Source organism: Perissodus microlepis, chromosome 20 (genome assembly GCF_051167445.1).
Source record: "Perissodus microlepis isolate ML-2025 ecotype Zambia chromosome 20, ASM5116744v1, whole genome shotgun sequence".
NCBI classification, from domain to species: domain Eukaryota; kingdom Metazoa; phylum Chordata; class Actinopteri; order Cichliformes; family Cichlidae; genus Perissodus; species Perissodus microlepis.
In genome coordinates, this window is record NC_140480.1 from 5,688,055 (window position 1) to 5,703,893 (window position 15,839).

At 41.3% G+C, this 15,839-nt stretch overlaps 3 protein-coding genes across 3 annotated transcripts; 2 read left to right on the forward strand and 1 right to left on the reverse strand.

Annotated features, from left to right (window-relative positions):
- Positions 1–5,326: 5,326 nt before the first annotated feature.
- On the forward strand, positions 5,327–10,301 carry ttll9 (tubulin tyrosine ligase-like family, member 9). Its single transcript, XM_084918280.1, has 14 exons — positions 5,327–5,911; positions 6,286–6,317; positions 6,398–6,493; positions 6,648–6,759; positions 6,856–7,041; positions 7,184–7,252; positions 7,335–7,425; positions 7,594–7,634; positions 7,719–7,806; positions 8,063–8,121; positions 8,242–8,438; positions 8,840–8,953; positions 9,181–9,305; positions 9,399–10,301. The coding sequence occupies exons 1-14, from the start codon at positions 5,897–5,899 to the stop codon at positions 9,467–9,469; spliced, it is 1,296 nt and encodes a 431-aa protein (XP_084774406.1). The 5' UTR covers positions 5,327–5,896; the 3' UTR covers positions 9,470–10,301.
- On the reverse strand, positions 9,839–13,662 carry fam217ba (family with sequence similarity 217 member Ba). Its single transcript, XM_084918276.1, has 4 exons — positions 13,170–13,662; positions 12,953–13,052; positions 12,742–12,806; positions 9,839–12,651 (listed from the first exon to the last, which is right to left on the reverse strand). The coding sequence occupies exons 1-4, from the start codon at positions 13,274–13,276 to the stop codon at positions 11,217–11,219; spliced, it is 1,707 nt and encodes a 568-aa protein (XP_084774402.1). The 5' UTR covers positions 13,277–13,662; the 3' UTR covers positions 9,839–11,216.
- Positions 13,663–13,818: 156 nt separating this feature from the next.
- ppp1r3da (protein phosphatase 1, regulatory subunit 3Da) lies at positions 13,819–15,795 on the forward strand. Its single transcript, XM_084918281.1, has 2 exons — positions 13,819–14,170; positions 14,408–15,795. Exon 2 carries the CDS (start codon positions 14,436–14,438, stop codon positions 15,327–15,329), a length of 894 nt encoding a protein of 297 aa, XP_084774407.1. The 5' UTR covers positions 13,819–14,170; positions 14,408–14,435; the 3' UTR covers positions 15,330–15,795.
- Positions 15,796–15,839: the final 44 nt, after the last annotated feature.

The following is a 15,839-nucleotide window of genomic DNA, read 5'->3' on the forward strand; positions in this document are numbered from 1 at the left end:
AACAATGAGGGAGGAATAAGTTACATTTCTAAGTTATGAAGTAGTCATAGACACATGGAACTAACACTGAAAATTCAAGTGGCAGCATAAATCATGAAAGCAGGCGGGGGGGGTTGCCATTACTGATGTACATCACATACAGAAATAGTCAGTTAAGATGTTGGATGCTGAAAAATTGCAAAACCAACCAAATCAACCCCGCAGACCACAAAGGGTTTGTGAATGAGGGTGCTCAAGTGAATAAAAACAAACATATCTCGCTGAGCCTCCAACACCAATTTCCTTTTAGCTGGCTTTCCATCTTGAGGCAGCGATCATTCATGAGCAAACCTGCTAATATCTTCATAGTTTCTTAAACATTGCGGTGTGTATCAATGTTGTTTTGTATTGTTCAGTTTCTTTCTATCATATAAACAATACACAGATGATAATTTAGGAAAAAGAGAAAAAAAAAAAGAAATACAAAATAAAGCAAAACACACTCCAGTATCACTCCACCTGTTCTGAATCAGATTACATATCACAAAGGAGCGCGGAGAAATGCTCATTTCTCAAATATGGAAGTGCTTTTTTCCTATTTGCAGAAATAGCTGTCTAAAAATAAACTATAAGATAAAGTGTAGATTATGATTAGGCTTGATTTAAAAGTTCTTCCTGGAATTGGTGTCATTAAACCTAGAAAATTCATCCACATTTATATGAACACTACTGAAAAACGTACTTAGATACATTGGTGTAATGATCCAAAGTATATAATGTTTACCTTCTAATTCTCTGGATAGTTTGCATTAAGTATTCTGGATTAGAACTTTCCTACTGAAGCATCCAAGCAAACTTAAATCTGTCTGACTCTTGAGTGCCCTCTGGTTCCTTCCCAAATTCCCCAAGGCTAAGGTTTTGTGCCATACCCCAGTTCTCTGGCACAATCCCCAAGCTGGGAAACAGAAAGAATTCCAGATTAATTAAGACCATATTCTGTTTTCTTTTTCCTGACCAGTGTTATGGAGACAGAAAGCTATCAGAAAACTGAATATGTGGTTTAGAAGTCAAATAATGTACCCATGATTTCAAGGTATCATTTTGGGTTTTCTGTGAAGGATCTCTGCGATCTGGGTGGATGAATCTGATGTTGCACTCTGGCTTCATATGATGCTGATTATGTACCAAGAACTAGGCAGTCAAAACAGAATAAGCATGTTACAAAATCTCCTTGGATACCTTGGTTTGGCATAGCTGATCATGGATATTAAACTGACGCTTTAGAGTATGAAACCTAATAGCAGGCCTTATTTAATTAAACTTTTCTAATTTTACTTATGAAACATAACAGTCTATTACCAATACCATTCTAAAAATCCACCCCGAACCTACCCCGTTTTCCCAATAGGAAATTTCTGTTATTTCCCAAATTGTTGTAGCAATTGTAAATAATACATCTATTTTCTCCTCGCTTTGACTCAAGAAATCATGCATATAGTTACATATTATAACACGTGTATTCTTATGTTCACTTTCAGCCTGCCAAAAGTGTTTATTATAGCTGTGCTTTTGGCAGAGGGAATCTCTTTGCAGCACATTCTAGCCTGAACTGGGAGACATGAGGAAGCGTAATACATTGAAGAAGCATTCCAGCTAACACTTTGTCCTGTTTTTCTTGCCCTCTTATGTTTTATTAGAAAACATTTTGTGTGTGCTAAATCTGGGGATTTCCACGCTCATTATCCTGTGGAGCTCCTAAGGTAGGGAGTGGAAAAAAACAATAAACAGGTGGTATTAAGATGGATAGGGATATGTAAGCCTATTGAAATGAATCTGATGAACTCATGTAAAATGAGCGGTGCCGCTGTGGTGCAGTGGTTAGCACTATCATCTCACAGCAGGGAGGTTCTTTTATAGATTTAAGGGCCTTTCAGGGACTTATCCCAGTTTTTTGCATGGATATCCCTGGAGCGCTCTGGTTTTGCACCCACAGTCCAAAGACATGCATGTTATGTTAACTGGTGAATCTTTAGCCATATGTGTGAGATGTGAGAATGTGGGAAAACTGACAAGTAATTTGTGACAATCCTTAAAACTCCCTAAAAAGCCTTCAGTTGATCTAAAATGCTGACAGGAACTAGAAATAGAGAGAATATTTCTCCCATATTGGCTTCTCTTCATTGGCTCCCTGTTAAATTCAGAATCAAGTTTAAGAATCAAGTCTAAGATGGGTCTTGAATCCCCATCTTATCTAAAAGACCTCATAGTACCACGTTACCCTAGAAGAGCACTTCAGGCTCAAACTGGTGGTTTACTTTGGCTTCCTAGATTCTTTAAAAGTAGAATGGGAGGTAGAGCCTTCATTGTTCTGTGGAACCATCTCCCAGTTTGAATTCGGGAGAAAGACGCCCTCTTTACTTTTAAGGTTAGACCTAAAACCTTCCTTTTGGCGAAAGCTTATAGTTAGACCTGGATAAGGTGACCCTGAATCCTCCCTTAGTTATGTTGCTATAACCCTAGGCTACGAGGGGCTTCCATTGATCTACTGTTTCTTGTTCACTCACCTTTTTCTCTCTATGTGCTTATGTACTCTGCATTTAATTATTAGCTATTATTAATGTCTGGTTCACTTCCACAGGGTAATTTTTGTCCTGTGTCTCTCCCATCACCTCTGACCGGTCATGGTGCATGCGCCTCTAGTTCCCTTAGCTTTCTTCACTGAGTGACTTACTTAAGGTGTTTCATCTGGATGCAGACAAGGGTTTCAACCAATTTTTGTAAGACTCTGCAGAAATATGTTTGGCTGTGCTGAACTTTCCACGAACGGAACATCCTTCCAAGGTGAGGATTATAACACTAAACACAGCAAGATAGCGCTCAAATGAGTAGCAGCTGATCCCGTCTACCCCAGAGATTTCCTGCTTTGCGGTATTGTTGTTGAAGAGCATATGGTTTACCATGACTGATGACTAGCACTTGCTGGAAATTGTATGACCTCCGTGATGCTTCACATTAAGTTGTTGGTATTGTGGGTATGCAAAACCCACAGAGTGGTTGAATCAATATTATCAAACTAAAACAGTCACAGAGGGCCTGTGAGAGAATGACCTAAATTTGAGATGACAGTTTAAATTGGAAAATAAAGTTGGAATTTAACTTCATATCCACAGAAGACACAGGGTGCATGTTTAAAAGAGAGAAACCCATGTGGATTCACCCCCAAATACAATTTGCATTCCAAGACACTTGTGATGGAGCTGGGGTTTTTTTTCTTGTTGCATAAAGACTTAAACATAAGCGGTTAGCCAAAATTACAGGCAACATGCATACAGCTACTATTGGAGACTGATAGAAAGTCTCTCTACAGTGAGTGCCAAACCAAAACTGTTGCACAGACACAAATGCAGGAAATGTGTCTCAGAATAAAAGCTTGCTGAAACACTGCCCTCTGATTGGCACCTACTGCTTAACTTATTATCAGGGATTAGGAAACAAAGTTTTTTGCACACACTGGGTTTTGAAAAGCAAGGAGAAAGAGTAAAGCTTGAATGTTTCTTAAGAAACACAAAGAACTAAAACGGACAACAGAACACTATAATTTAGTGTTGTTTAAAAACAGTAAGGTTGCTGGTTGTAGGAAAAATGTAAAAAGGTATTAGAAGTAACCTAAAGCAGGAAACCTTGAAATCTTAGATGGCTCAAGTTTCATACAGCTTTCAGTATCTGCACTTACTTTTCACAGAGGAAGGTTGAAAACGCTAAATCACGTTAACATTTCTGTTTAAGCAATTTGTCAGTTTTCAGTCATCCTACATGTAATTGTGGTATAATCACACACTCGTTTAATTATGCATGCATGCACAGTCGGTCGGGGGTGGTCCAAATATTTATTGCCATTTGGAGACCAAATTAATACGTGCATGTTTTTACTTCTGTGCCTCAGCAAAGCAGATGAAGGTTAAAAGAAAACTGATGCCATTTTATAGCCATCTGTTTTGGATTTGAAACATAAAAATTTGCCATTTGAGCAGATTTGATCTAGCCTTCATCTTTGTGATAAAAAAAGGACCCAATAATTACAATAACACTCATAATGGCTCACAGTCTAATGTGTTCCTTAAATCATTCATTGCGTTTTGTAACAGCTGTCATTTCAATGAGGCTTTGAGGCTGGGTTTTGGTTTAGCTTGAGTGCCATTCATTTTACAGTTTGAGAGGTTTTCAACATTCATCTTAAAGTCTTCTTAAATAGCCTGATCAGATTTTATTTACATATACATATAAACCAGAGTCTACAGTATGGATGATTGTTTGAGGTAACAAGTAATGTGCCGGTTTATTTAACTTTTCACAGAAATGTGAGTCCAGCATAAGCTCCCCTCACTTTGTTGGCAGTACGCTGAAAAACAACAAATGTCAATGTTTTTGCAAACAGCTTAAATAAATAGCTTAAAAAGAGATACTTTCCACGTACTGTAACCCCAACCCACCACGGATTTTTTTAAATGAACATTAACAATAACCAAAGGATCAATGAGACTGTGGCAGCGGTGTGGACTCTGGCTCAGCTGCAATGGAGGGGTGTTACGGTAAGATCACGGGGCTGTGCCGGGAGGACGGAGAGGACAGGTGAGATGGATTACAACTAATGAACTCGGCCCCTTTCTAGTGCCCGGACTCAGGAACGAGCGGTGTGCTTCCTGTGGGAAGGAGCTGGAAAATATATTCGGTGCCGAAGCAGTGGGAATGCTATATTTAAAAATAAAGGTGCTCAGAGTGTGTCACTTTGAGAACTTTTATTTTTAAAGGTGTGGGTGTTGAACACAGTGTGGGTCCTGATCATATCACAGAGACATAAAAAAAAAATTCGAGGAAAGTAATGACCACTTAAATGAGCAGGCTTCGGTCACAAAGAAAAATATGCATAATAGATACAATCCGTGAATCCTCTGCTTGTTGGGGTTTTGCTCTCTAATATTGTAGGTCTTTACTTTGCAGTGTATATGCACGATGAGGTGACTGTTATTGTTGGTTAGCGTTATATAAATTAAATCGAACTGAACTGAGCTCAATTAACCATTGACAGAGCATTGTGTTCTGTCAATTTAAGAAGCAAGGGATTAAAGATCAATCCATAGTGATGGCAGTTCACTAAGTGCAATTCCTGTCTCTGGTTTTTATTAATGGCAGGATTATATATACACTAATAATGATGATGATGATGATGATGATGATGATAATAATAATAATAATATAGCAGTATTAGCTTCCATTTATATATTTGTTGACAGATAGATAATACAAATATGTAAATAATGCAATTACACATTAATTCATTTAATTTAGCAGGGAAAAATAAATATTAAATGCTGTTAAACAAAATACTATTATTGATTAGCATATGCTACAAACGCACCATTTGGCCCACTCATTGGAGTTTTGGCGCCACTAAGTGGTGAATTGATAGAACAGATTCCTAATAATAAAGATAATAATGATTACTGTTTTCATCATTCTTTAGAAGCTTTTGTATGCCTGTTATTTTTAATATGTTCTCCATATTATCGGGTTAACGAGCAGCTCATGAGACCCAGTCATAGATGCTGGTGCATGATTGTGATTTAAATGAGCTGGATGAAAACCTCACATTATTATAACGTTTGCGAGCGTTTTATGTCTCGTTACATAGCGCTTCTGCTTGAAAAAATAAGTCTCCGTCTTCTACGGGAAGTACACTAGGACATTCTTCCGACAGTACGGGGCAAGGTTGCCATGGTAGCAGTTGTTAAACACTGTTGAACAGTAGCTAACTTTTGCTATTGTAGCTAGTACGCGTTACTTTCACGTTTTTTTAAAAATACTTTAGTAATAATAGTAATTTCCACAATTTCCTCTGTTGTTCGCGGTCAGGGCATCCATGTCAAAGTATAAGGTAAACAGAAAGAAGCGACATTGTTCCCATAACAAAGATGTGGATGTGGCATTGCCTAGCTTAGCCTAGCTAAGTTATAACTTACTTACGGGATACACAAGCTAATAATTTAATAATAAAAACAGAAGAGTGCTGTTCAGTGTAGTATTCAGTTGTCTGAAAAACACACTCGTTGACCTTGGGTTATCCCAACTTTGTGGCCTTAACACTGAAATAAAATAGTAACACATGAGAGCCACAAATTAGGAGGAAGTTGGGGTTAAGCAGCAATTTGCCAATTCTGAAAAATTGCTTATTTTTGTCACTAATTTTTGTCGCTAATTTTGTCACTCTTCACAGCCACTGAGTTCTTTTTGCTTCCTTTACCTTTACAGGCATATGGATACAAAGGCTCATATGAAGAGCGGTAAGTGTTGTTCGTAATTTGATTGTACATTTAAAAATACATGTACTGGCAGCACTGACTGTGATGCAATGTTTCCTCAGGGAAGGAAGAAGCTGTGTGCGCTACAAATGTGGCCTGCCTTGTAACACCATACAAGATGTCTTGCACCAAAGACCAAACTGGATTGAAGTTAAAGAGTGAGTAGATTGATATTTTAGAAAGACTCTGTGGAATTATGTGCAGGATTGCATATACAGAAGGAAATCATGAACATTCCCCAGAGAATGCTACACCAGGGATGGATGGCAGTGGTGTCTTTGATCCTGCAGCTTTCTTTTCTCCTCCTCACAGTGATGGTGAGTGGGACTTCAACTGGTGTGATGTGGGATGGCTGAGGGAGAATTTTGATCATACATACATGGAGGAGCACGTAAGGATAAACCACTTTCGCAACCATTATGAGGTGAGTTATCATCAGCCTGTGGTTTCATGTAACTGTTAAATTGACATTTTAGTGGTAAACAAGTCATTTCCTTTGTTTCTATGTTTTGCACTAAAGCTGACTCGCAAAAATCTTATGGTGAAAAACCTCAAGAGATACCAGAAACAGCTTGAAAGGGAGGTTGGTCGCATAGAAGCATCCAACTGTGATTTTTTCCCTTGCACTTTTGCAATGCCCAGTGAGTATCATCTCTTTGTAGAGGAATTCAATCGAAGCCCTGGCAGCACCTGGATCATGAAGCCGGTTAGTTAAAAAAACAAGCAAAGAAAAAAACAAGTAACCAGGTGCAAAAACACCAAAAAAAAAGTTTTTATGACCTCAGAAAGTAAAAATAAGTTATAACCATGCTGCTCCGATACCATGAAAATATATCTCTTTTGTCTAGGTTGGAAAATCTCAAGGCAAAGGCATTTTTCTGTTCAGGAAACTGAAAGACATCATAGAGTGGAAGAAGGTGGGGTTATGTAAAGAACTGGTTGTAAGTTAAACTGCTAAAAGGAGACATTTTGAGAGTCTGATTGATAATACTCACACAGGATGGTTCCCGCTCAGAGGAACAGAAGGACGGAGTTCAAGTGAAAAGCTATGTGGCACAGCGCTATATAGAGAACCCTTATTTAATCAATGGTAATGAGCATGCTAAAATAATACAATTTAATATAATTAATTTACAGTTTCATTTAACATACAATGAAAATTGACAATACTTTGTTTAGCAATGTTGACTGTTGTCGATGAGAAAATAGAGGCCCGTATCCTTGCTTCATTACTTTTTATGCTTTTTTTCCCCAACAGGCAGAAAGTTTGATATGAGGGTCTATGTGCTGGTCACATCAGTATGTACTGATCCCCGTAGCTTGCATAGTTTTATATAAAATGAAAAATCTGCTGCATGTTAAATCAGTTTGTCTCTCTTTCAGTATGTACCCCTGAAAGCCTGGCTGTATCGAGACGGCTTTGCGCGCTTCTCAGGCATTCGCTTTTCCCTCAGCAGTATTGATGACAAGTGTATCCCTTTTTCTGCTATTGTTGGGGGTTTTTTTTGCATTAAATTGAATGCTGATACATTTACTAATATACATTTAGCCCTGGGTTATCAGCATAATAAATTTAGGCTTTGTCTAAGGAATTGTCATGTAAAAATAAATTTTAAATAGCTCAGTTTGGCCACATTTCCGAGACTGTCACATCCTAATTTTTTTTTTTTGCTTTTGTCCATGTTGAATCCCATCAGTAAAGTTTTCTCCTTAGCACCTATTTTCAGATATGCATCTCACCAATGTGTCTGTTCAAAAAACAGCACCTGACTATGATCACGAGAAGGTGTGTAATTCAGGAACCTCAAAGAAAAAGAGCTCATGTTACTTTTATGTTCTGAAACATGTCTGTTTTAAACAGCTTTTATCTCTTTATTGCTGCATTGTTTCATCCAATGATAAGCAGGGATGCAAGTGGCAGATGCAACAGCTTCGAAGATACCTGACTGCAAAACACGGCAGAGAGATGGTAGAAACCCTGTTTAAAGAGATGGACAACATCTTTGTCCGCAGTCTGCAGAGTGTACAAAAGGTCATTATTAATGACAAACACTGCTTTGAGCTCTATGGTTATGACATACTACTGGATCAGAACCTCAAACCGTAAGTCTATAAACACATGCCAACACAGTGCACTATCATATTTATGTGTATTTCTAAACATACACTAGTAAACCATGCATGCCAACGCTTAAGAATTTTTGGGTTTCTCAATGGCCTGAAATAACTTGTATTACATATTTATAAAATAAAACTGAAATAAATACCTAAGGTAGGAGAATTCACTAGAAATGCATGAATAACCACAAACGAAATGCTCAGCATATCTGATAAGCTGAGAGCTGGGCTGTGCTAAATTACAGCACACGGATTAATTAAAGCACCTCTGTCTACTGCAAATACTAGCCATCCTTAATGAACTGTCTGCTGTACTCGTGGATTGGCCCACAGTGGCATGAAAGTAAATGTTTGCTGAACATAATCAACCCTTCATCTTTCCGCAGGTGGTTAATTGAGGTGAATGCCTCTCCATCACACACGCCCAGCTGTCAGGAGGATTACGAGATGAAATGCAGACTGCTGGAAGACACTTTGAATGTTGTGGATATGGAGGGAAGGTAAAGACCTCGTTCATATGTTTTTCCATTTTGTCATTAGGGAGCAGAGTTCGAGGGCTTCCCCTCCCTGCAGTCATTTTATATGGTCTGAGCCTGGATTATAGCACATTTAAAAGTTAAGAATGTGGGTGTGAAGAAGCACTTTTGAAAAGCTTACCAATATTAAACATCTTACTTCCATTTCCTTTTTTTGCATACTGCGTTCTAATGGACTGTTTTCTCCTTAGGCTCACTGGGAAGGAGAAAAGAGTGGGTGGCTACGATCTCATGTGGAATGATGGTCCTGTCTACAGAGAGGATGCCAACCTACAAACATTTGGCAGCTCAGGTTTCACAGCCAACACACACCTAGGTAGCCTAAATGTGCTGCTCCTGTTTTTTTTCCCCCCCTTTTCTTTTCGAGGCAACAGTAATTCCCATTCTAAGAACCTCTTCTTTGTTGCAGGGTGTGTAAACGACAGAGAGAAACAGCTTCGCCAGCTTCTAAAACCATTTCCATGCCAAAGGAAGGCATAATCAGATTGAGATTTTCTACTACAATGCTGCTACTCCAGTACTTAGTGTTAAAGATTGAATGATCAGGGTGGCATTGAGGGGTCTAATTAAGCGGCCAGCTATGGGGAAATACATCTCTAATGCTTTATACAGTTATCTGTGCAGATCTGATGCTTAAAATCTACTACAAACCATGTAACAACCCTACATTACAGTCAACAAGAAATACACCAGTACAGAGGGTTTTTCCTTTTGAATCCAATAATCAATGTGCTTGAATGGCAGCATGTGTTTGCATGTTTGCATGCACAATGTCAATGACAAAAACACTTGTGAATCTGGCACCATTTCTTCAGGTGCTTCAAAGAATGACCAACAGACCAGTGCCGCTTGTGTGCAAAACATTTATTTCTATGCCTTACAAATACTCGCATTCAACATTGAGAAAATACTGTACATACCACAATCTTCCTGCGTGCATGTCGATGTAATGTACACATTTAGAACAACACTGCCACTCCAGGCCCCTTATCTATGGCTTTGATAGTTTACATAGATATTTAAGTTAAGAGGTGCAGTCAGAATAAGTAGCACATTTACATTGGTGTCGTGTTTTCATGAATCAAGTGCACATAGTAATCACAAGAAACAGATAAAATACTCATGTAAACACAGTGTCCTACAGACGTCAAGTATGGGATATGGAGGTGATATGTAGAACATTACAGCTTAGTAGCTATGATCCTCTGAACTTCCATTGAATCCTGGGAATGACACAAAGTTACATTCAGCTCTTTTTCTTTGCGTTTTTGTTTTTGTGCGTGACAGTGTAAACAGCAATGATGATGGGGGGGGAAAAGAAGAAGAAAGTACAAGTCAACCACAGCACTTCTGATAAATATAACTATGGCATATAAAATTTGGAAAAATATGCATTTACATTCGTAGCAAACATTACACCGTCTTCAATGATAGAAAGAGCTCAGCTCTATGCAAAATACAGTATATTATCATAACTACAATTCAAGCTGTTCAAACATGAAAAGCCCTTGTAACCGAAAATGTAAAACCATATCACAAATATATCTGGAACAGACCACATTACTGCAGTACCCCACCACTTACTGTGCCTCCTTTTCACCTAAACTTGCTTTAACTTAAAATGTGTCTTAAAACATGGAGGCACCAAAGGAACAATAAAAAGCAACATTGAGGAAAAAAAATAAGAACATTGAAAACAAATACAATCCAACATTCAAAAATTGCACTGAAACAGCTATGGTCGTATTTGATGGTTGAAACATAGTGACCTCTGTTTATCTTCTCTGTGGATTATTTATGCTGAAAACTGGCCAGCGGGACAGTAAATGCTTATTTTAACATTAGAGGATTACTGAGCAATGACTGTGCAGTGCAATAGTTTTACTTATTTATTTATTGTACACAAAAGCTTTACTTTTTTGAATAATAGCAGTGTTCAGGCTCATAGTGAGCCATATAACTATAACTGTACATTCGGAATTAAATGCAGCGTATATAGTTCTGCTCTATTTAAATGTCGAGTTATCTTTGCTGTTTATTTTCTGTATTCTAGCTGCACGATTGCTGATGGTTTCGACCTTTAAAGGTTGTACACCACTTACTGATTTAGCTGTACAACAGTTAGAACATGTTAATATTACACAGTTTACACAGAAAGCAAGCATAGATTCAAGCTCCTGTACCGAGTAACCTCTAAGGAAAGCACTATATTGCAAGTCTACAGGGGTTACTTTGCGACAAAGTGCACATTTTTCGTTTTGCCGCACTGCTTACTACTGACTGGGGCTTTGGGGAGAGAGGACAGGTCTTTAGCAGCTCTTTTCATGGCTGTTTTAGAGGCCTGGCCTACTGCCTCTGTCTTCTGCCAGTCCCTCTCCTCTTTCTTGGATGTCATGGTCTCTCTCTTACTTGCAGCAAAAGCACGTTTCTCTGCACCGGTTGCTTTCATGCCACCAGCCTCCTTTTTAACATCTGTCTCAGAGTTAGCTCTGACACGGCTTTTCCTCACCTGACCTCTGCTGTTTGGGTTAGTGCCAGATTCCTGGGGTAGCTTACGGGCATTGCCTGCAGCCTGCATTTGCCTGTGGTGACTCTTTCCAGCTGAGGGGCTAACTGGGGTGTGAGCCCCTCCCACACTTCCACCTTGCCCTCCTGGGCTCCTACCTTCTGTGGAGGGAGCTCGTGTCTCACTGCTGCTCCTTTTTGTCGGTGCACCGGGTCTGGCTCTGCGCTCAAGCAGTGGGCTGAGTCGTGAGTGGCGCTGGTAGGCATAAGCAGAGCAGCTTCCATTGCACAATGGGTAGCGAATGTGACAGTGAGGACAGACTGGAAAGCGGGAGACTTGGTGCTGGGTTGAGGCAGGTGATGGGGGGTTGTTGACAGGTGCAAATGGGAATGCTCGCTGGGTGTGCCGCAGCCCTTTTGGGGAGTTGAGTCGGGATGGTGGAGCTGTGTGAGGCCTAGGTTGATGAGCTGTAGTAGCAGAGGAGAAGCCCTGTGGCCTTGGGCGGCTCCCAGGCGGACGGCTGCTCTCTGCTTGCACCGTTTGAATCTGGAGCCACTCCAGCTGGAGGAGCTTCTCCAGGTACTTCTCTAAGGGCCCTACTGGCTTGGGCCGGGGGGCACCACGACCCTCTGTATGCAGAAACACTGCCAGCTGTCTCAGACTCCAACTGTTAAAGGGAGGAGGAAGAAAGTCTGGGTAACTGTAGCTGGGTTTCTCGTTCTCATCTTCATCACCCACGGCCCCATGGGGTCCCGGAAAGTCTGGGGGAAAGTCGCTAGAGTTGATGATCTCTGCCCGGAGGTTGAGATGGGGAGGGGTGCAGGGAGTGCATGGGGAGGGCAGAACTGGAAGCCTCTCAGAGTCCGACAGATCACTTGCACTGTCTGTGTCATCATCCTTGTGGTTGTAGTGCTGCTGGAGTGCCTCGGGAGTGGGAGCTGGGGAGTGCATCAGGGGCTGAGCCGGCACTTGCCGTACTCCTGATATCGGAGAGAGAGGCAGCGAGAGGGCTCGCCGATTTTTTCCCATCCCCCCACGGTTTTGCTGGAGCTCGCTGCTGCATTGGGACACACGTTGATTTTCTCGCTTTTCCTCCTTCCTGTGTGCATAAGATTGCTTGCGGAGCTGAGGTCTCAAATCCCCTTCTTCTTCGGGGCTGTAAGGAGACAGACGGGGAAAAGCTGTTGGGGATTTAGGGATTTACAAAGTAATTGCAAAGCATGCACACCCCCAACTCCACTCTTACCTGGACACTTTGCTTGTATTGCGTGTAGTGCAAGACTTCACTCTGGCACCTTTTGATTGTGCACCCTGTAAAACAATCTCTCATTACTTATGCTTTATGTACACAGGTAGGAACTCATGAGGCAACACTATCTTGCTATCAAATAATAAAAATAATAATGACGTTGTATACATTTACATCCCTTTAATTTATCAGGGTATCATTTACATACCCTGTGCACTGTTGTCACCGTGTCCTTATCTTGACCTGGTCCTGGGAGACCATTTTTCATTTGGCCCACAGATTTCTTCGTCTTGTTACCCTTCTTTGAACTGCAAAAACATAACACGGGTTTGTTAGGATCGCCTTCGCGTCAAGGATACAAATAAAACGAAAAAAAAAAACAAAAAAAAAAACGTGCAATACCCGTCAGCGTAAACGAGGCCTACCTGGTTACTGTCCCGCTATTTTCGGTATTTTTCACCCGAATCTTCTCTTTGGAAACGACGCGTTTCAGTGTCGTGGATGCTGTGCGCTCCTGCATGATGGGCCCCATGTTGCAGCACAGTGGGGGATGATTGTTGCTTTCGAGTCCGACGCAGTTAAATCACACGGTAGCTAAAGAACCCAACCGACATCTCGGATCACATATTCCAGTCTGATAATGAGGCTAAAAACACCCATTTTCTCAAAAATGCTGCAGTGCATCGTGCGTAGATGTCAAGCGTCCCCTGTATCCGCAGGTTGAAACACGTCCTCCTAATCTCCGTCCTATGGCCCCGCTGCTCGATCGCAGATCAGCTTTTATTTGAATCGCTTGCTGACAGCTGGCGCGTCTCCTTCCCCGATGTCGTCCTCATCGCCATTACAAATGCGAGACGGTGACACGGCGCAAACGCTTTGTTTGGCTCGCCGTCCCAGTCAGATAGGTTTGTTTACCTGCTGCTGACTGGCTCGCCTGTTCGTGTCGAAGCGAGCGTCAGCGGTGCATCATGGGACTTGCAGTTAAAAGCGCGCTGGCTTCATTTTAAAGCGTTTGCTGAAGACCCTTTTTTGTCTTGCTTGCAGTCGATAAGCAAATGGAGTGCACAAGATGGGATCCGATGAGGACCGTGTCCCAGAGAATGAGTTAAACAGCGTGAACTCGCATCCGCTTCATTTAAAGTACTCAATCACCCAAGCGACGTCATTCTGGTCCGTGTGTAGTTTCCTGTTAACTGCGAGCACGTCAGCTGATCTGTATAGACCTCACGTTGAATGCATGTATGGGATGTTGGAGAGCGATGAAGGCAGTTAGCAGTTACAAATCAGGCTACGCGGTTGCAACCAATAACAGGCACTACACGGTGCACGGAAACACGCAGCACTGATAATACTACTCTACATGGAGGATCGAGATTGGGCTGCTTCCTACAGCTTATACGTGACTGACTCTTCGCATCTTCACATGGTGAGGTGATGTCAACGTCTGATTGCAGCAAGTGATGTTAAAGGCAGTTTCAGGAATACTGCAGTCATTTAGAGAGGCAGAAAAAGACCGTATGCATGCATGCGGGCACGTACTCCCCGAGTACACGCCCACTCTACTGTTTAAACGTCAAAGTTGCTCTGTTGAAAGTTGCTTCACGGCTTGTTGCATTTAGTAAGCTGATGCTGAAGCTTATGCTTTTACTTCCCAACTTTACAGGTGAACTGAACCCCTGTTCTCACCACACATGGATAAAGGGTGGTTTATTGGACTTGAGAGGATTCCTCCAGCACAGTCTGAACAGAGGAGGTCGTGTGTTACTATTAACCTGACTGAAATGCTCCGGGCTGACAAGCCTAATGCGCAGAAGAAGCCAGTTCCAATCCGCCCCCCGAGCCCCAGAGTTTCGTTCCCAAAACAACAGTTTCACCGCAGTCTCTCCTGTGAACCTACGCCTAAACCCATCATCCGTCAGCGGTCGCACTCGCTGCCTTCTGCCACTGACAAGAAGAAGCAGTGCAGAAGTGTTGGCGTACGGTTTGTTGACTCTTTGGGACTGGACCTGGAAGACGTCAAGATTTTTAAATCGGGAGAGGATCCACTTGTGCCCCATCATGTTACCTTTAGACTGTTGATGAGTGCAGAGATGGCAGATGAAAGGCATATGGAGATTTCTTTGCCATACCTGAAGCCAGCATTTGCCCAGCAACCTGGAGACCATCCAGGATTCCTGCATCGTCTCCATGAGCAGAAAGTTTGTCTTGAAAGAGTCTTGTGTTTTGAGTTGGGGGTCATCGGAATCACCCAAGTCCTCAATTTGGACTTTGAGAAAGATGTGATGGCTCGTTATTCTTTTACAGGATGGAAGAGTTGTGCAGAAGCTAAGGCCTCTTGGGTGTCCAGCATCACTAAGAACTGTGAGGGCAGAATGGGCCAAATCAGCTGCGATACATTTCGTTTTCATCTGCCTGTACCTCCATTCCTGCAACCAGAAGCAGTGTTAGAGTTTGCCATTCAGTACAAAGTCTGTGGTGCTGAGTACTGGGACAACAACGATGGAAAGAATTATAAATTAATTTGCAAGAACTACAAGCTCTCTGTGCCCAAAGAATGCGAGGATAGCATGGTGCACTTCACTTAGTTAGTATGCACACAAAAGGGAGAAGAGTTTGAGCATTAGAACACTTAATGATTACATGTAGCAATATCTATACAAAAAACACTCGGTAAACACATCTGTCAAGGCCGTTTGGGGTCATTTTTGCAATTTTTAACCAATCTGCATAAAAATTACGTTTTTGAGCGTGCTATAGCTTGCCATAAAATCCTTTGGGATTTGTCTTTTTGGGGGGTATTTTATGTGTAATGTTAATGGCAATAAGATAAAGAAATGCACTGATGGAGGCATAACCACACACAGGAAACTGTTCATGCTCTTAGTAGTGCTGGCATATTAGCAGTTTGAATAAAACACACACACACACAAGTGCACTTACACCTGGTGCCAGCTTTACTGCCACTTGTATTTTTGTTTGTAAAAATTGCACTGAATTGTTATATTTTCCTAATAAAAGTTGCACTTCAGTGTGGGAACATCCCATACACAATTTTTGGGTGAAAATGAAATTAATGGACTTCACAGTCCAGGCTT